Source organism: Takifugu flavidus, chromosome 12, assembly GCF_003711565.1.
Source record: "Takifugu flavidus isolate HTHZ2018 chromosome 12, ASM371156v2, whole genome shotgun sequence".
Classification (NCBI taxonomy): Eukaryota; Metazoa; Chordata; class Actinopteri; order Tetraodontiformes; family Tetraodontidae; genus Takifugu; species Takifugu flavidus.
The window spans coordinates 12551327-12572737 of record NC_079531.1 but is presented as its reverse complement, the minus strand read 5'-3'; the positions used below and the strand labels follow the sequence as shown (position 1 = coordinate 12572737).

The following is a 21411-nucleotide window of genomic DNA, read 5'->3' as shown; positions in this document are numbered from 1 at the left end:
ACACACACACACACACACACACACTCACACACACACCCAAACACACACACACTTGCCTATTTTATGGTAAAGTTCAGGCAGCTGAATCTCCACTTTCTCCCTCTGGAAAAGGTGATACTCTGCCTGCTCACAGACTGGAGGGATGAGGTTAAACTGCCTGGCCACTGAGTAGGCCTCCTGGAGGGAGACCACATCACAGTGAAGCAGAGGTCAAAGGTCATGAGGAGGCATGAGGCACAGATCCAGATCACATCAGTATGCCATCTATCTGTCTATTTCTCTCCCACCCCCTCAATCCTCCTCGTCTCCCTACCTCCTCCTCCCTCTCTCCCTACCTCCCTCCCCCTCGCTTTCTCCCTCCCTCCTCCTCTCTCCCTCCCTCCATCCCTCCACCCTCCTTCCCCTCTCCCTTCACCTCTCTCCCTCGCTTGATCCCTCCTTCTCCTTCTCTGAACTCTCAAACAGCACAAATCTGAGGTAGAAGAGTTGTGGCTGCTTCTTCAATCAGAGGAGCTGAACTGAAGTGATGGACCGGTGTGTCCAGTTCTGACCAGTCCATGAGCTGGGTTTTCTTTCTTCCTGCTCAGTGGTTCCAGGTTGCCCCCAATCTAACAACTGTGTGAAAAATCAATGTCTTCAGAATGCTGCTGCTCACCATGATCTCCATGGCCGTCCACCGAGATGTCCCCCAGTACATCGCCATGCCTTGGTTGATCACGTAGGTCATGGCTCGAACGATCTCTGCGCAGTCACACACAGACACACATGCACACACAGGTTTCAGCCAGGATGGAATGTAGGCCTGAGCTGGGATTGAACTCATAACCTTGTGTCTATAATACCCTCTTGTATAAATACTAGGCGGTTGATATCTGTGATCTGGAGCAGCTTTATGTAGACATGAACAAACTCCAGCAGCAGAAGATCAGACAAATCTGCATCACTTTCACATAAATTTGGTAGGTGATAATTAAGCAGCCGATAAAACCATCCTGTCAGGACAGTAAACACCAGTGGTCTGTCCTTATGTCTTTTGTTTTCTTCTCTGCTGCTGCAGCCTGTGATTGTGGAAGCTCTGCTTACAAATTTAGATTTCACAACCTCCAATTTCTGTCCGATCCAACCAAAAGAACAACTGAGGGAGGAATGGATGTAACGGCTGTGGAGAAAGAAAACCAGACCAAACCAGTCTGGCGATCAGTATGGTTTGTCAATGAACTGGACATTTCTGCAAGCTACAGATCGTGGATTGGAGGTCCTCAGATGAATGGATAATTCCACACAGACACAAAAATGATTCCAATAAACATAATACGCAGCTCAAGCTGCACAGATGGACGTGAGAGTGGACTAACTCACCTTCCATCGGGGTGTTACTGTCTGGTCTGTTGGCAAAAACCACGTCAACGTACTCCAGCTGCATCCTCTGTAGAGAACCTTTCAGACCTGACACACACACACACACACACACACACACATGCACACACACACACACACACACACACACACACACACACACACACACACCACACACACACACACATTATTCAAATATCTTGCCATCATTTCCAACAGCAGAACATCCCTGAAGTTTTTATGGTTAAAGCACAAACCAGTTGGATAACAGAAACTGGTTGCTGGGATCAGTGTTGAGATCGTGCCTCAGATTAGGTGTTAAATGCAGTTAAATGCAGAAAACTGCATCAATATTTTTAAAGACTCCTTTGCTAATCTTAACTCCTCCCAATTTGACCAACTTGTAAATAATACCACGGGCACACTTAGAGGCACTCTGGACTCTGTTGCACCCTTAAAAGAATGATTATAATAAAACAAAAGAAATTGGCTTTATGGTTTAATCCTGAAACTTGCATTTTAAAACAAACGCAAGAAAGTGCAAGAAAGGGAATGGCGCTGGACCAAGGTAGAGGACTCTTGCTTACCATGGAAAGAGAGTCTGAAAACATATAGGAAAGCATGTTGCTAGAACAGCCAACTGTTCCAGAGTAATAAATGAAAAAAAGAACTGCCCCAGGTTTCTTGTCAGTACTGTAGCCAGGCTGACAGAGAGCCAGATCTCCACTGAACCCACCATCCCCTTAACCTTAAATACAGTAATGATGTGTTGGGTTCTGGGAGGTGGGTTACGGTTTTCTTCCTGCAGGGGGCGTGATGGAGCTTCTCTCCTGCCGCAGCTGGAGCCGCAGGCAGACGCACCTGTGGCCTATCAGTAATCTAGTCCCCTATTTAAAGCCTGTACTCCTGTTTGCCAGTGTTGGAATGTTTTGTCCCTTACGCGAAACCCCGACTCTTTGTGATTTTGCCTTTTGTGATTTTTGCCTACTGTGATTTTGCCTACTGTGATTGGACTATCGTGGTGAGTTTCCCCCGTGGACTGTTTGCTGGATTCTTCCGAGGTCTCGATGCCTCTTGTGGTTCTTTCGTTTGCCTGTTGCCTCCAATAAAAGTTTTTCGGACACCACCCTCCACTGTGTGCTGCCTGCTTTAGGGTCCTGGTACAACTGCTCCCAACATTACATTCCAATTTTGAATACCTCGTTATGCCTTTTGGACTTACCAACGCCCCCGCCGTGTTCCAGTCTCTGGTCAATGACGTCCTCTGGGACATGTTAAATAAGTTCCTGTTTGTCTACCTGGATGACATTTAGATTTTTCCGAGTCTGAGGAGGAACAGGTCCAGCATGTCCAGCTCATTCTCCAACGGCTCCTGGAGAACCGGCTTTATGAGAAATGCGAGTTCCACACCTCCTCCGTTTCCTTCCTGGGGTTTGTGGTGGCGTGGGGACAGCTTTCACCGGACCCGGCCAAGGTGAAGGCAGTGATGGAGTGGCCAACTCCCTCCTCCCATAGACAACTACAACAGTTCCTGGGCTTTGCCAACTTCTACCGTCGATTCATCTGTGACTATAGCATGGTGGCTGCCCGGCTCACCAGACTCACCGCCATGTTTCAAAGTTTCCAATGGTCTCCCGAGGCCAAAGCCGCCTTCAACAAGCTGAAAGGCCTGTTCTTGTCGTCACCCGTCCTTGCTTACACTAACCCCAGTCGGCAGTTCGTGGTAGAGGTGGAAGGATGACCATCTCCACTCCTGTAGCGCCAGGACCACGGCCAGAAGCTCCTTGTTTCCCACGTCGAGAGCCGATGGCTGAAGAAGACAGGTTCTCGCCGCTCACAGCAACAGGCAAATCGGCAGCGGACTGCCGCTCCTGTCTATCGGCCAGGTCAGAAGGTTTGGCTGTCCACCAGGGACCTCACGCTCCAGGTCGAGCCCCGGAAGCTAGCTCCTCGCTTCGTGGGACTGATGGTTAACCCCGCATCTGTCCGTTTGAAGCTTCCCCCAGCGTTTAAGATACACCCCACCTTCCATGTCTCCAAGGTAAAGCCAGTCGTGGAGTCAGATCTGGTTCCACCGTCCGTGCCACCCCCCCCCCCCCCCCCCCGCCCCCCCCGCATTGTGGATGGGGGGCCAGCCTATACAGTCCGGAGCATCCTGGATGTTTGCCGACGAGGTCGGGGTTTCCAGTAGCTGGTCGATTGGGAGGGTTACGGTCCAGAGGAGCGGTCTTGGGTACCCCGCCGGTTTATCCTAGACAACAGCCTCCTCCGCAACTTCTACCTTGCCCACCCAGACAAGCCTGGAATGGCGCCCGGAGGCACCCTTTGAGGGGGTGGTATTGTTGGGTTCTGGGAGGTGGGTTATGGTTTTCTTCCTGCAGGGGGCGTGATGGAGCTTCTCTCCTGCCGCAGCTGGAGCCGCAGGCAGACGAACCTGTGGTCTATCAGTAATCTAGTCCCCTATTTAAAGCCTGTACTCCTGTTTGCCAGTGTTGGAATGTTTTGTCCCTTACGCGAAACCCCGACTCTTTGTGATTTTGCCTTTTGTGATTTTTGCCTACTGTGATTGGACTATCGTGAGTTTCCCCCGTGGACTGTTTGCTGGATTCTTCCGAGGTCTCAATGCCTCTTGTGGATCGTTCGTTTGCCTGTTGCCTCCAATAAAAGTTTTTTGGACACCACCCTCCACTGTGTGCTGCCTGCTTTCGGGTCCTGGTACAACTGCTCCTAACAGTCATGTGCTTCTTGAAACACAATACTTCCAACATTATGGAAAAGATCCGTCAGGATCTGACTTTTGCCAACTCTAAAAACAAACTATCTAACTCAACTTTAGAGTCAGATCAATTGAACCTGAAAAAAGGCCTGGACATTCTTACTCTGATTAGCCTTTCAAAACCCTCGTCACGATTGTCTTAATCGAAACCAACACCCTGTTCTTTAGACCCCATGCGAACTACACTGCTTAGGGAGATCTTCCCATCTACTAGCAGATTAGAGATAAACAGTCTGCACTAAATGCAGAAGAGTTAGCCAATCTTCAACCTTCCCTTTTTGTCTAAGATCCTCAAGGAAATGGTCACCGGGCAATGATGTGCCTACCTCTAAAGCAATAGACTCTGTGAGGACTTTCAGTCAGGATTCAGAACTCATCATAGTACAGAGTCAGCAATTGTGAAAGTCACTCAGAACCTCCTTACAGCATCAGAAAAAGCCCTGATGTCTGTCCTTGTCCTGCTAGACCTCAGTGCTGCTTCTGACACAGTTGACCATCACATTCTCGGACATAGAATGGAAAACTGACTTGTTATAAAAGGCTGGGCCTTAAACTGGTTTAGATCTTACCTATCAGACCAGTCTCAGTTTGTCCATGTTAACAAGGAATCCTCTGCTCCCACTAAAGTCTAGCATGGAGTTCCACAAGGTTCAGTACTTGGTCCAATCTTATACATGCTCCCTTGCGGTAGCATAATCAGGAAGCATTCAATAAACTCTCATTCATAGCTATGCTGATGACACCCATCATTCGAGCCAGACCAAACCGATCAGCTCCTGTAACTTCGGGCCTCAAAGACATAAGGGCCTGGATGACCAGAAATTTCCTACAGTTAAATACAGATAAAACTGAATTTATCATATTAGGCCCCAAGACAATGAAGAACCTGTTCTCTACTGATGTAGCCTTGCTGAGTGGCATTAACCTGGCTCCTAGAACCACTTTAAGGATCCTTGGTGTCTTGTTCAATAGGATTGGTCTTTTAATACCCATATTAAGCATGTCTCAATATTTGCGATTTTGGGCTCTAAGTACAATAAACTTAAACATTAACTCAAGTAGCATGTTTATTACATGTTTAGTGTTTTTTAATATGTCTTACCTTCGATGATGTGTTTTCTGGACAGTCCTCGTTCTGTCTCTGCTCTGGTGGGACACAAACATTAGCATGAAGCTGCGAAGAACATTTGTGACGCGTAATGTCTGAAATGTATGTGAAGGCTCACATCTTCTGTTCCTAGAAGTGTAGCTAGTTGAGTTTGTTCCACTTACTTTCCTCCCCAGTAGAGCTTTGTTGTGATGACCAAACTGGACCGTCTGACAGAAGAAAAATGCAATGAAGGTCATAGACATTCTGTTTCTCACGTATGGAGATAGGTCTCATTGATTCATCAACACTTTTAGCAACGGATGCATTATTAATGGTAATATTGGCAGTAAAGTCTGATCAGTCTGTTCGGATGGCTCATAAACTCAGCATAAAATCAGGCACAGAGAAGAGAAGAGGAGCATTCAGAGCCTTCAGAGCTTTTAGAGCTTTCAGAGGCTCCAGCAACTGCCTTAGTGTCACTGCCAACCAATCAATAATAAATACAAACACAGCAGGACCACAAATATAAAGGGAATATTTGCTGTTGAAAATTATAAAAAAAACTGGGACATCAGGCATGAGGACATGATCCCACTCACTCACACACAGACAAACACACACACCAAAATGGGATAATTACCTCCAGCATTTTTTCTTAATGATGCTTCCCAGAATGATTTCAGCCCTGTGAAGTAGACTCCATTGTAATTCACAACAGTTCACACCTTCACTCCAACACCCTCTCAGTGTGGGGGGGAGGGACACTTAGTCCTGCTTCATCTTTACAGCATCAGTCACAGTCAGAGCCTCTTTCACCTTTTATGAGTGTAGGAACATAAGTTTCACCTGCCGCCTGCGTACACCTCAGCTGTGTCAAACAGGTTCACCCCACTTTCGTAGGCCATCGTCATCAGCTGCTCCGCAACCTAGCAACACATCACACATGTGCACACACAAGGATTACATTACATGCTTTATCTGTATGTCTTCGTGACATTTGAACATAGATACAACATCCTCTCATCATCTATTCATCCATCCATCTTCCAGCCACCTTCTTAAGCCCACACACACACATGCAGGCATGCACACACACACACACACAATATCCAAACCTGCAAATAGGTTGACCATAAATAATCTGACTGATCCAATTTTTTTCTGTTTTTGAAGTTAAACATATTTTTATTGACCTGTCTTGACCTTGAACACATCATAGATTTTAGGTGTCAGGAGGGGTTCATTCAGGAACATTCTTCACAAAACAAAGCCTCAGAGACAGGTCCCATCTGCAGCTCAGCTACCTTCTGTTACAGCAGGAGTGTCTCTATTTGTTCCTGAGCTGGTTGGACAGATCAGACACCAAATTTAAAAATACTTGCTCAGTCTGAGAGCTCTGGACCACCATTAAAGCAAACGGAGCAGACTGTTTTCTAATGGAGAGGACAGCCAGGGACAGTCCAACAGGACATAACAACCTGCACCATGTCTGTCCGTTCGTCTGTCCTGGACGGCCCAAAGCAAACATCCCAAAGGTGAGCAATCTGGAACCAAAGACCAGCTGAGAGGGACAGTCTGATCAGCGCGCACACACACACACACCACACACACACACACACACACACACACACACACACACACACACACCTGGGCCCTTTGGGCTTAGCCAGTGCTTCCATACATGGATCAGACTCTTACAACTCACAATAGAGGCTGTGGTACAGCCTCCCACATACGACCCACACGGCGCTGCAGTGCTGCTAACTCCCATCCACACAGCAGACATCCAAGCTAGCAGCACTTTGTGATTGTTGCCTCAACTTTTAAAATGAGAAGCAAAGAAAAGTTGTATCATGCCGTCGCTCTTTTTGACTTTCTGTGCCATTGTCTAGACAATCCAGAGAGCATGAAAATAATTTACACTGAAATGAGATGAATTTATCTTAAGCAGACACTAAGCGCTAATGTTTGTCACATTTATTTAATCAATTGTAAGGTCGTTACATTATCACAATGTGGGATAAATATTAAGGTAAATCGTATGAAATCATCTGATTTTAACAACCATGGCCGACTGTTCTGTCATGAGGGACTTGGTGTGGGGTTATAGAAGCTTTCAAAGACAACACACAGGAGGTCAAAGCAGACTTTATAGGCTCCGAGCACTTTCATCCCCCTTTGTTAGATCTTTGTCCATGCATCCATCCTGCGACACAGTTGATGGGAACCCTCAGGAACCATCAGTCAGGCTCAGGTTCAAAAGGTTTAAAGATACAATATTTGAATTTTAATTCTGAGGGTCAAGCACTGAAACATCTCTGTTTGATAACTTTACCACTAATGTGTCCAATTTTAGGTTGTGATGCAGCAAACCAGCAGGTCCCAGTGACATTGAACTGGTGACATTCAGAATAACCGAGAGGATGGGGGCTGAGCTGTGAGCATTAATATTGCTGTTATGTAAGGTTGCTGCCCATGTGTCCCCCAGGGGGACCTTTGTGCTCTTCTCCCCAAGTGTCACTGCTAAACTCTGTGTGTGTGTGTGTGTGTGTGTGTGTGTGTGTGTGTGTGTGTGTGTGCGTGCGTGTGTGTGTGTGTGTGTGTGACTGTGTTTGTGAGCTAACTGGGGCCAGTAGCAACTTCAGAGCAGCTTAGAGGTGATCATCATGTGTAAAGGGGATTTAAGTCTATGTACATTTGAAGGGTTGCGCCACTGGGGTGTTTTTGGAAACAGAAGTCTTTCTTTACAATGGAGGAACATAAAGTCAAACTTTGCCTGTTGGCTTTAAAGCTGTCTGTCCTCCAGAAGGTTAACTGTGTCCTCACACAACAATACATGACAACATTCAAGCTACAGCTCTGCAGCAGATCTGAATCTCTGCATCCTCAGATCTTTTATTTCCTGTGAAATAAGAAATTTTGATCATGTTGATTTCTTGTGTGAGAGAATTTAAACGTGTAGTTCAATCTTTTGGACATTTATTCCTTCACCGTATGTACCATTAAGCCGCTTGTCCTACCTCATCTGATATCTGTCCTCCAAACGTCACCCACGTACCTGCAGACAGAGACAGGAAGAACCGCTGTGAACCGCTGCTTGTGTTTGAGCGTGTAGGAACGTCTGAGGCACTGCATCAATAACACAAAGGTTTCTGCTCCTGTCTTAACAATGTAGTTGCTGTAGCTGAAACTGCACCAGTGAAAAAGAGAAGAATGGAGCTTGTTAATCTATCCCAGCCAGAAAAGAATGTAAAAAGGAACAAAAAAGAAATGAACTGAAAAGTTGGTTTATATTAACAAGAGTCACATCATATGATCAAGGGCGTAAATACTCAGCTGCAAGATCGTGTGTGTGTGTGTGTGTGTGTGTGTGTGTGTGTGTGTGTGTGTGGTTGGTTGGTTGGTTTTTCTGGGCTCTGCTGACACAAAGTCAAAACATTGTTGTCATTTGTGATTTGTGTCACGATCCTGCTGCCAGTGTACCAGCTTTCTGATTGGTCATTTTCATATGGACTCTGCGGAGGGCACCAGCATCATAAACTGCACTAACTTTGGCACAACTACTGATCACTGAGATGTCTGTCTGGAAAAAATAAAGGAGCAGATCTGTTGGAGCAGCTAGCATTTGAAGAGCCTGTAGCTCTATAACAGAGACGATTCTGTTATCTCACTCAGAATCTCTTATATAAACTTCCATCAGGACAATAACTCAAGGGCCTGCTGATGCTTTAGCTGCTGCTGCGACTACCACTGCTGCTGCTGCTGCTGTTGTTGCTGCCATTCTGCTGCTGCTGCTGCTCAGTCTTTGCTGCTTGACAGATGAATCCAAGCCAGAACTTATGGCTGGACTTGAACAGAGCTGTTCACACCCAAAGCAGCTTGACAGTAGTTCTGCTACTTTAGAACAGAGGAAAAACTGTCCAGATGTTCCAGCCTGATGGAGACACATGCTGGTCCTCACAGAGCTGCTGCTGCTATTCAATACTAACATGAAAAGGATCACCTTTAATCAAAACACTCTTTTAAGACTATCGAATTTTAGTTCATTGACATTATTTAGTAAAAATCTGTTTGACACGAAAGAATATTTTTTCATGGCAAATCTAGGTCAGTAAAATTGTAGTGACCATGAATTTATGTACAAAAGCAACTAAAGGGAAACATCCAGGGGGTGAACAGTTTTATAGGCCTTGCATGAATATTAACGTTCCGCCTGTCTTACAAGTGTAGAATAGTGAAGTGAATCCTATTTATGATTTGCCAGAGGGTTTGTGATTAATAAGGAATCCAAGTCTTTTATTGTGCTCTCTTTCAACTTTTCAACAAAATGGAAGCTTTTATTGCTTTGCATCATGAAAGAGTAATTTTTTTGGATTGTGTGAAGCATAAAGAGGCAGTACTGGGAGGGAAAGTTTAACCTCCACCAGTGGTAATGATGATCAGCATGGATGCTGATAAACTACACTCTCCTAGTTTAACTAAGCTGCTCACCAAGGCTGGAGTTTCTTCTGAGGTTTGATTTCCTTACTGCACATCTGGAGCTGGACTTCTGTCCAGCAGCAGACAAACTGAAGCCAAAAGATGACTCAGCTCATTTGAAGATGGGATTAAATCCTGCAGCTTATTATAGTTATTGCTGAGTTTGACATTTTACAGCCAGAAACACTGATGACAGGACAGCTTATTTATATATTGGTTAAAATGTGACAATTACTGAGGCTGGACTCGAAGAGTGCTCACTGCAGCCTGAACTCTGGACAGTTATTCAGACCTCATTTTCCTTTTACACGGTTGTTAGTGTCAAGCAGCGAGAAGCCCAGAGTCAAAAAGACTTGGAGGAGAGCTTTTAAGATCTAAGGTGTCAGTTTTGGTCTAATTCTTTGCTTAAACTCAGGTTTCAGCCTTAGATCCTTGCATCTGCTCCAGGCTAACCCTAACCCTCTGAGTGGAGTGTCACACTGGGAACAGCAGGTGGTGGACAGCTTGCATTACTCCGACCTTTTCTGAAAATCAAGAGCCTGTCTGAACAGGAAATTTTGGACTGGGTGAAAATGACAGACCTAACCTCCAAGGCTGTGGATTTAAATAGGCCCCTCTTGAAAATAAAAACATCTCTAATGTCGTGAATGGTGATTCAAGGTGATTTTTATCTGCATTCTGCAGACAATCAACCACTCACAGGCTGCCCTTGTCAAGGAAAAGCAGGTGTGTGACAGGTTGAGGCGACTTCAGTGGAGTTGGTGTCAGGTTGACATGTCTCACGTGGATCGTGGGTAAATCTGTGAGACGAGCGACTCACCCAGTCCTAAACAGGATACTCGGAGTCCTGATTTCCCAAGATTCCTGTAGAGAAAATCATGAATGATTCTTTTGTTCCTCCATTCAGGCCAACAATAATAACCCAAAAGAACATTTAATCTTATTAATGTGACCTTAGAAACAGGCAATAATAAAGAGTTTAAATAACAAACATTGACTTGTCTGCCAGTATGCACACACACACACACACACACACGCACACACACACACACACACACACACGCACACACACACGCACACACACACACACACACACACACACACATTCATTTAAATAATGACAATTAAAGAAAATTATTCCCTTATCAACATAAATTCTTTAAGGAAAAAGTTCAGTATCAGATGTCCTTGAGCACCGATGGAATTAAGGTGATTTGCAGCCTCTCTTTATTGCCTATATGTTTAATTGGGACTGAGAGTCGAGTCACGCTCAGAAAATCCATTTTGGCTGAAGCAGCAGATTGTTTCTGACCTCTAAAATATCCACAGAGGAAGCTGAGAAGTTTCACCCATTTGCTGCTCCAGGACCGGTGAGATTACCCTGGATCAGAAGGAGGTCAGATCTACAAACGTTTCAGAGTCCTCATCCAGGGAACTGCTGGTTCAGCAAGGCATCATCACAGCTACAGAACCAGGAGGTAATAACAGCTAAGAAGGTAATAACAGCTGCCAAATCAGCTCACATTCAACAGAACCATTGAGGACAGGCAGAGGAATCATTAAACACTTAGTAGGGATCCACCAACATTAGGAGAAGAGGGTATGGACAGGTGGTAAAAATGACAAACCAGACAGGGAGGGACAGGACAAACAGCCAAGGAGGGACAGGACAAACAGCCAGGAACCAACCAGTTTGTCCCCACTCGAGAAACCACACACAGAAGTCTGCGCAAATACTTGAATAGACTAATGTAATAAGCAGAAACGTCTGAGCTGACACGTTAGCCTGGGCTGTTCCTGCCATTTAGGTCGAAAACCGATCTAGATCAGAGCTTTGTGTCCTTATGTCTTCTTGTCTTCCAACTCTCTCAGCTCTGAGGGACGATGGAATGGTCTGGTCTTTGACCCACAGCTGGTCCAGCATCATCTGCAGTACCACACCTCATCAGAAAATATAACACTGTCACCGCAATACCCACAAACACCGTTACAGACGTAAAAACAACTGCAGGAAAAGGACATTTGTTAACAAATGACGATTTTCATGATACAGTAATCACTGCATTCACACCTGTTAATGGAACAAAGAGTTTACAAGCTGTCCCCAGTAAGACCAGCCCTCAGGGTAGTAATGGTGTTGTGGAATCCTACAGCTGTAGGCTGAGTGTGAGTAGCACAGTCATTCACCGATGGACAGGTGTGTGGCTGGTGAATCTAGTGTATGAAACAACCTTTAAGGAAAGGAACTCAGAGATGAAGGAGCATTAGTTGATTTCTGTTTTAGTGAGAATGAACCAGTTCTTCTTGTTGATGGACCTTGGATTGTGGCAAGTTTTGTGTGTAACAGCCTGCAGAGCAACAGTTCCAGGAGGACACGAGTGTGCGGGGCTGCGGTGACTCAGAGTGGCAGTGTGGGCTGAAATGGCTCAGGTTTGAGCTTTGAATCAGACAAAGTCTTAAATCTATTTGTTGTCAAGTGTCCCGGTTCTTCAGGCTGTACTTCTGACACTGTGCAGGCTTATGTAATTCTACCGCTACAGTCTCCTCCTGCTGTTCTTGCTCTTCACTACCCTTTCAGACTCAAACTCAGTTCCAGCTAGCAGGTAAGCTCTTCTGCAAGCCTGAGGATCCTTGATGTTTCTCTTTTGTGTGTTTATGTCACATTAACATTTGCAGTTTACAGAACAGTGTTTCAGGCTGTTGCAGAACTGTTCTTTTTTCTAGGAGGAGGGGAAACTCAATTGGTTTGAAGAGGGGGTTAAAGGCTCCCAGTCTCAAACTGGTTCACACTATAGCTGAGCTCAGCTGATTTTCTGCTCATGTGAACATTTAATCCCGGAAGACCTGGATGAGTCCATGTTCAGAGTCACAGTTTCGGGAGAACACACACATCAGCACACACACACACACACACACACACACATACACATACACATACACATACACACACACACACACACACACACACACACACACACACACACACACATATACACACACATGCTCTTCAGCTGGTGAATGATTGATTATTGTGCTTATTTGAGAGCAGCCATAGGACCTGAGTCATGTGTGAGGCCTGAAGATGAGTAATTCACCTGGACTGACATGACTGTCAGGACTGTGCTGACTGGAGCCTCCAGGCTGGTCCGACTGTTTTGGGCTGTCTCAGTGTAGAAGAGTCAGGGCCTATCAGCATAACAACGCTCCGTCTCTGGGAGTGTTGCTGTCATCACTTTTCCGTTAAATTTCTGTTAAATCAATAAAGCAGCATAAACCCTTCACTGTGCTCAGTGAACTCGTGGACGTGTCTCCTTCAAACAGCTAAAAAGTTGCTGGTGTGTAACCCTTTTTCAGTCATTCTGCTGCCACAGGGCAGAATAATCCCAACAGCTTTCCCAACACTCTTTTAATGAAAGCTGGAAGAAGACGGCATGTTTGGCAGGGACCATTACATTATCTGGAAACGTATTAGCGTAATCTGCGGTCCCACTGCCGTGGCAACAGATAAACTATCAGAAGACATGGATTTTGTGCAGAATTCCAGCACAGGCTTACAGGAGTTTACTGGTCCAGAGTTCACCTCAAAGACTCAGGTGATGAGCACCTGAGTGTGGGGCACCTGTCGTCAGACAGACTGACCAACGATCTGCGTTTATGATTGTGTTCAGGGTTCAGGGTAACAGGAGCACCATCACCATTATAATGGCTCAGACATTCGACACTTCTCTGCTACTCCATTTCTCCCTCCACCCCTCTTTCATCCCTCCATCCACTCCTTTCATCATCCCTAACTGAACCAACTCATATCAAACCTTTATGAAGAGTCCCTGAGAAAGAAGAGCTATAACATTATGAGAGTAGTGAGACTGTGCATTTAAATCTTGGGACTGATAATCCACCTAATCTTGCAGCATCATTCATCAAATCTGACAGATGGAAATGATGAAGACCTTCAGCTATAAATACACCTTTAAAAATCAAAACACGTTCTTGAGGGGAAAAAACAGATTCAGAGGTTTGACCTAACCATTTAAAAAGTCCCCCCACTAAATTTTATGGCTTCAGTAGCATCGCCTCCAGCTCATGCACATGTGCGTGAGCACATTTGTTTAAGGTGTTTCAACCTGAGTGATTGTGTGGTGCAGCCACAGACATAATTACCATAGCAACAAGCTGAGATAATGTGTTGGTTAAAGCTGTGGACTATTTATTATGAGCTGGTTTGGATCTCCAAATTAGACACACGGACGTACACAGTTTGACACACGCTAATCGTCCTTGGATCGACTCCTTTTCCGGACCAGCTCATTCTGGACTACATCTCAGGTTCTGCTACAACATTTACTATTGTCTAATTTAATTATTCACAGCAGTACTGAACATATGTATCCAAACATTTACCCAAAACATTTACCCAGACCCAGCTAGAGCCAGAGCCAGAGCCAGAGCCAGAGCAAGTCCCAGACCCGAATCCATATCCAGATCCAGATCCAGATCCTGACCCAGACCCAGATCCAGACCATCAGCACACACAGAGAGAAGAGTTAAATCAATAGCAATACAAGATAAATTGATCTGGTTCAACAGTGATGTAACTTTAAAAAGTAAGTTTTAAAATGAATTTAGCAGCATGCTAGCTTCACCCTTGACTTTGCTGCAGCTGGAATTTACCTGTTCTGTCAGGGCTGCTGACAGACAAATCATCTTCATCACCCTCATTTTCAGGGCGTGTGTGGTTGCGGCCATACTGTGTATGCGGAGTGTATGCACTTTGAGGACCGAGTTGCTGAATGTTAAAGACATGAATAAACTGAAGCTGACGGATTAATCAGTATTTATATTAAATTATATTTTATATTATTTATTATTTAAACCAGTATGGCAGCAGTCAGAGCAAAGCCATCAAACACTGATTTGAAGAACGTTGCATCCAAAAAGGTCAAATGTTTCCTGGCACAAGAAATTAATTTGAGGACCAAAGCGATGGAAGCATACGTGCACTTCAGAAGACACCGTTAAGGTTGCAGAACTTCCCAAGGTTTTCATTAAATTCAGCAACTGAAGGCCATGGCAAGTTCCATCCAGCAGATAAAACACAAAACTGGGAGACTGGAATGTGGCTACCTGACTGGGCAGACTGGGAGACTGGAATGTTGCTACCTGACTGGGCAGACTGGGAGACGTGAATGTTGCTACCTGACTATGACCAGGCCATAGGAGCTGCATTCCACATGTGTTGGACTCTTCTACTCAAGAACCTTCATTTCTGGTTCGTTCCATCACACAGGGAGGGAGTGAGAGGAGCAGAACTGCTCACTAATCACAGCACCATGCCGGCCGTGGGTCTCCTCATTACTGCCTATGAGCTTTGTCAGCTCTGACCAGTTGTTCCAGCCTGAAAGTGAAGTAATTGTCAGTAGCAGAGCCACACAAACACCACACAGTCAGAAAATAGTTCCTGCTGAGCTGTCAGAACTAAGATGCAGAATGCGTGCACCATAATCACACTCGTTCCACCCCCCAGCATGCATGCAGGCAGCCTGCTGTTCTGCTGTGGTCTGGGCTCATTAAAATTTAAAACATCTACTCAGGCTCTTGATCGGACTCGATCAACTGATTACAGCAGCCAACCAGTTGAACTGAGTTGAAGCTTCACCTGGAAGCTACTGGAAGAATCAAACATCCTCACGTGAAACTCCATCTGAGCTCTGAGTTCAACACAGGAAAGTTGGACAAAGAGAAGTGGAGGAGGTGCCTTTTTTCTCCTGCCCCCAGAAGCCTCCTTTCCTCTAATGTCAGAAGAACTTTCACCACCTTCAGCCTGCTAAACATTTAATGACGGGCTGACAGGAAGAACCGGACAATGTTTGACATCCACCACTGAAAGCAGCGAAGAGGCTGGTGTCTCTGTGAGTGACAATTATTTCCATGACAACAAGACCGCTGACAACCACGTTCTATAGTCTAGTAACATCTCTAATGTGAGGCTCTATGGCAGCTTTGGCTGTTTTCTGATGGCCGCTGATGTCACAGCAGCTTTCTGGGACAGAAGAGGTGCAAGAAAAAAATGAAATATGTGTAAATATGTCACAATCTCCCAGCCTGAGCTCTGGAAATGAAGCTTCCATAGGAGAGGAGAGGAGAGGAGAGGAGAGGAGAGGAGAGGAGAGGAGAGAGGAGAGGAGATCTTTTGTGAGGCGATAATGAGAAGGTTTGGAGCTCCACACTGGCTGCAGGTAAACTTTCCCCTCATATGAGGATAATTTAAACAAATGAAATGATAAATAAGAGCAGAAAGATGAGAACTGGCTCAGAAACAATTGATCACTGCTTGGCAACAGAGGAATATGGAAATAATCCTTCTCATGGAGTGGAGCAATAAAAGAGTGAGGAAAGAAGAGAAGAAATGCTGCAGTTGTCACACACCTGTACTTCATCCCCGTGTGTTTCCCCGTTGACTCCTTTAAGGAGATGTGACGTGGTGTGAAGGACCCAAAGCTGCGAGCGATGATGGCCACAGTGCGAAACTTGGCCCTGGCCTGGTTCACCACGTTGGGACTGGTGGCGTTCTGCTTGCTGTGCTCGCCATTGCCCCGCTTCAGGTTGTGGTCTGTGCAGGCGATGGACACCTGCATGGCTGCTCTTCACTCAGGAGGCAGAGGGAGACACTCAGTCTGTCCTCAAAGTCTCTCAGATCAGCGACTCCGAGGGTCACAGTTTTCTCCTCTAAAACTCCTCAGTTCCTCTCAAATATTCAGTTTCTTCACATAAGAACAGGCAAAAACCACAGTTATTCCATTTGTTGTATTCAAGTCTCCTTTTGTAGAAGAAGCAGTCAAAGGTGAGAACGTGTGACACTGAGCGGAGGGATCAGCCAGCTCATCCCTCCTCCTGTTTTCCTCCACTGACACTGATCTACACTGAGTTTCCAAAGCGGCTTCAGCTGCAGTGCCACAGTCAGCAAAGGAGGAGTGCAGAGAGCAGGCAGAGAAATGGAAGTGATACCCAGGGAGAGAGAGGGAGGGAAGAGAGAGAGCGAGAGAGAGAGAGCATGATGTTGACAGAGGGGGAGGAGAGTGATGCAGAGGAAGGATGAAAGTGGGAGTCATCCTCTGGTCCTGGCAGGGTGCACCATCACTTTTTTCATCTTGACATTTCTTTTCTTCTCTATCTTCCTCTCCTCTAAAGCTTTTCTCTCACTATCATTCCCCACTTACTTTCTTTTCTTCCCTTTTGCTTCCTGTGCTGTGATGTTTGCTTTCTGCCAGAGTTGGAGGCCGATTTCTCCTCTCTGACCAGCCATATGTAGGAGATGGATCCCCTTCAGCTCTGCACTGATCTTCTCCTCATTAACGGTTCAGCATCCGTCATTCACTGGAACAGCACCACACCTCTGTGGGATTCAGATATTTCATCTGTGTATCATGTGCTGAACTGGTCCAGATGTTGCAATATGTTACATGAGTCATGGCAGGTATGTGAGGTCAGACAGATCACTCACATCCAGCACTGCTGCCTGTTAGCATCAGTCCTCCAGACATGGCTGGCTGGCTGGCTGGCTGGCTGGCTGGCTGGCTGGCTGGCTGGATGGATGGCTGGATGGATGGCTGGCTGGCTGGCTGGATGGATTGCTCTTCACTGCTCTTATTGGCCAGTTCTGATATTAACTCCTCCCCTTAATAATATGCATGCAAACAAATATGTGAAGAGTTATATAAAGAAAATAAGAAACATATTTATATCATATGTATAATCCTTTAAATCACGCAAATCCCCTCTCACTATCATTTGGGGGGGAATAGAGGACAAAAAAAGAGAAAAGCAACAGAATTCTGCTCTTTCTCCCCCTCCTTCCCTCTCTCTTCCTTCTACCTCTCTGTCTCTAAATCCCCCCTCCTCTCTCACTCTCTCCCTCTTTGTCTCTCTCCTTCTCCCCCCTCTCTCTTCCCCCCTCTCTCTCCATCTGCTCCCTCTCTCCTCCCTTTCTCTCTCTCTGCCCTCTTCTCTCTCCATCTCTCTCCCCTCCTCTCCCTCCTCCCTCTCTCCTCTCCTCCCTCTCTGTCCCTCTCCCCCGTCTCTCCCTCTGCCTCCTCTATCGCTCCTCTTTTTCTCTCTTCTCCCTCTGCCCCCCCCCCTCACATAATGCAGTTGAGGAAGCATCATTAATCTTCAAGAGCTTCTCATAAACTAGAAAACTGTCCCAACTGTAGTTAATGTCGACTTGACAGAAGGCCTTAAATCCCTGAAATAGAGGTTATCTTATCTCGGGTTCGCTTAGCTTGGCTCACTTTAGCCCAATTTGTTTCGGTGATAGTTTGTGCTGGGGCTAACGCAGGTCAGAACCTTTACGGACCTGTTTCACTGACTGACCCACCGTTTACAGGCTGACATCTCAGCCTAAAGCCAAACGAACGTCTCAAGTCTCATTTATCTGAATCTTCGTGAGTTTCCCTCCACAGAGGAAATTCTGTGTGTTGCTGTTTTCTTGGTGTTTTCAGCAATTTATCCCTGATTATCTGTGTTTGTGCTCCTGTTTTACAAGCAGCTACTATGAAACACCACATGAGTCTGAACGCAGCACCGACTCTGTCCTTGTGTTTGCGTGCACATTGCTCTTTCTTCTGCTGCATCAGCTGAAGTCCATGACCTGCCTGCTGAAGCCAGTTAACAGGATGGTGGTGATTGAAGAACCCCCTGTTGTAGAACAGCACCTTACAGCTAATGCTAACACAGCTTTGATGACAATGCAACTTTCCTGGTGAAAGGATTTAGCTGCTCATCTGCAGTTTCCCAGTGGGACCTGGATCCATGGCCCTGCTGGCTCAGGTTGTGGCTCCAGCTGTTCCATGCACTAGTGGACCCATTTGACAGACAGACTGATTCAGGTCAAGAATGCAACATCTGTGCAGCAGTGTTGGCAGCATGGAATCAAATCAAATTAAATCAATCTTTATTTATATAGCAACTGTTACAATCAAAACTGTTTGTAGGTGCTTTACAGAATCCCAGGGCCTGACCCCAAACAAGCAACAGTGGCAAGGAAAAACTCCCCTTTAACAGGAAGAAACCTTGAGCATGATCCGGCTCATGTAGGGGGACCCTCCTGCTGATGGCCGGCTGGGTAGAGAGAGAGGAGAAGGGGGAGGACAGGCAGAGGAGAGAATAGGCAGAGATCATTGAAATCCAAACAGGGGACCGCTGCACTTACAACAGGCGCACCAACAAAATCAAAATGTCTGCACTGTGCGCTCCGGTGCCATCCACCCAGCACACCTACACCTTGCATAGGGCCATTTATGTTCTCACGTGGTAGCACATGGGTCACACATGCTGAGACCCAGGCACAGTGAGTACACACCCAAACCATATCTGGCTCCTGCCTCCATGCAGGTTACAAACACACTTTCACTTTACCTTGTTGCATATTCTCTCAGTAAAGACTGAGGCTACAGGTCAAAGAACGTGTTGGTGAGTCAATAGTCAATCATATGCAGTGACCCTCAGTAAAACATCCTTCACCTGGACACACACAGAGATACAGACACTGCCTATCAAATCCACCCACAAAGACACGTGTCACGATCCCAGTTATGTTGTTTAGTTTGCTTTTACTGTGTGCTCTGCGCACTTTTGCGCGTTTGGTTCTGTTTTGTCTCGCCCCCGTGTTTTGTGTTTCCCCGTTTCAATAGGTGCTGCGTCATGGACTGTGATTGGCTTGTTCGAGAATGACGCCCTTTAAAAGCCCTGAGGTGTCACCCAACGATGTCTTCTGGCTCCGTTCTCATTCAGTCCCGTGACTCACCATGTCAGCGCTACCAGTTCCCACCATGCTGGTGTCACTCATGTGAAACTGTGATGTCAACAACACCATCATCTCCCTTTCTAAGCAGGCAGCCGCTTGAACGGGAAGCCCAAGAGAGACTTTTATGGATTAAACTCAGTGTGAACTGACGAACGTCTGTTTGAATAGGGTTTATTTGTCTGTTTGTTGCATCAAACAAGCCTGAATCTAACAACACATTTAACCAACACCATCAACAGCAGAATCACCACCATCTTCACCACGACCACCACCGTCACCATCACTACCATTTTCACCATTACCGCCATCAACTCAACCATCCTGAAGAGCTCACAAATAATGAAAGTGATGATCTGCCCCTTAGGTCAAATCAAATATATGTGATCATTTAAACATATGGAGTTACACTGAAACATAAACATACACACACACGTGTCCATTTAATTGATGCCAGTGTCCTCAGAGGAGCATTATGTTACAGCTCGGACATGATGCAGCTGAAAACACCAGAAAGCTCAAAGTGTCACGACCTTTTTACACACAGGTCTGGTAAAGGGTCAGTGAAATGCAGGTGTATGTACCATCATCCACATGAACTTCACAGGTTTATGATGTTTTCTGTAATTATTGGAGTTATTTAATCACAACAAGTGGCTGAAATATCCTGATTGCCAGTTTTTCATGCCAGGACAAATTTTGTCTTTAAACCGGAATTCTGTCTCAGGTTTTTTTCATGATGAAGCAGCTCTCAAGCTGCCACCCTGTTAATAGCACCTACACCCACTGCCTGCACCAGTGTTTCTGCTAGCAAGTCTCCAGAAATGGACACTTGACAGTGAAGAGGGGTACCAACAAGGGAAAGCGGTCATCGCAGCAACAGCATCGCTATGGAAACGGTATGGAGGCGTTTAGTGTGTGGGAAAAATCAGCAATAATAAAACACCAGACAGGAGTTCCAATGCCAGATGACATCCAGGCAGTGAAAGGATGAAGCAATATAAGTGAATCTGTGTCTAGCTGCTAAACAACGTGGTGCTTTTGGGCCTGTTGAATATTTGAGTAAGTGGTGTTGACGTGCACATCAAGGTCACAGCAAAGACATCAGTGCAGAAACAGGCTGTGAACATGGATAATCATACACTTGTCCATGAGTGAACGGGGGTCATAAAAGTGTAGCTGTCGGAGAGAACAGACGGTGGGTGTTTGCATGGATTCACCTGCATGTCTGAGGAGATGTTTGGTTCTGAGAGGGAGGCAGAGACACTCGGAACAGATCATCACTGTGTTAAATGGATTACATTAAAAACACCGTCTGGCTCTTCAACACCACGCTCTGATTAGCAGGATGAAAAGTTATTTGCTGTGTTTGCTGGACAGAGAGGTAACATGTTATTAGCTTCACAACTATAAGTTAACAGCAATGAATAATCAAAAACTCTCTGAGATTGAAAAAGGAGGAAATAAAGCATGTGATGCTACTTAAAGAAAATATGAACACAGCACACTAACATCCCTCATTTCTGACTATTATATTAGTGCAAATGCTCAAAGTGTTGCTGTGAAATCACTCTAAAATAACGGGTCTGGAGAGGAAGGGTTCCTACGTGCTGCTCTGATTATTGCTGCTCCCCATCGGAATCTGCTCAAACACGTGACATTCAAACTTCAGCACTAACTTTATCAACAGATACGAAATCACATAACAACATGAATTCAATTAGACATTTTAACCCTTTTAACCATTATAAAGTTATAAATGAAATGATTAACTATTAAATCTCTCTGTGCTTATATTATTGAATTATGCATTTTCTTAACACATTTTAATAATATGAACTGCATAACCATAAACTATACTTCTGCCTCTACAGGGTTGCTGAGGGATTCTATCCTTTCCGTCTGTATACG

The 21411-nt window shown here is 45.5% G+C and overlaps 1 protein-coding gene across 2 annotated transcripts in view; it reads right to left on the bottom strand.

Moving 5' to 3' along the window:
• The window catches only part of kcnab1a (potassium voltage-gated channel subfamily A regulatory beta subunit 1a), a 36203-nt gene that overhangs the window by 2899 nt on the left and 11893 nt on the right, over positions 1-21411 (bottom strand). The window contains exons 1-11 of one of the 2 annotated variants that reach the window (XM_057049102.1): positions 17203-17554; positions 16128-17094; positions 10522-10565; positions 8243-8280; positions 6069-6148; positions 5863-5907; positions 5405-5449; positions 5235-5278; positions 1360-1446; positions 656-741; positions 57-177 (exon numbers count right to left, since the gene is read on the bottom strand). In XM_057049102.1, coding sequence (XP_056905082.1) covers positions 57-177; positions 656-741; positions 1360-1446; positions 5235-5278; positions 5405-5449; positions 5863-5907; positions 6069-6148; positions 8243-8280; positions 10522-10565; positions 16128-16336 — 799 coding nt within the window. In that variant the 5' untranslated portion in view covers positions 16337-17094; positions 17203-17554. Of the gene's footprint in view, positions 1-56; positions 178-655; positions 742-1359; positions 1447-5234; positions 5279-5404; positions 5450-5862; positions 5908-6068; positions 6149-8242; positions 8281-10521; positions 10566-16127; positions 17095-17202; positions 17555-21411 lie in introns of those variants that run through there. The other variant, XM_057049101.1, reaches the window with a different exon arrangement.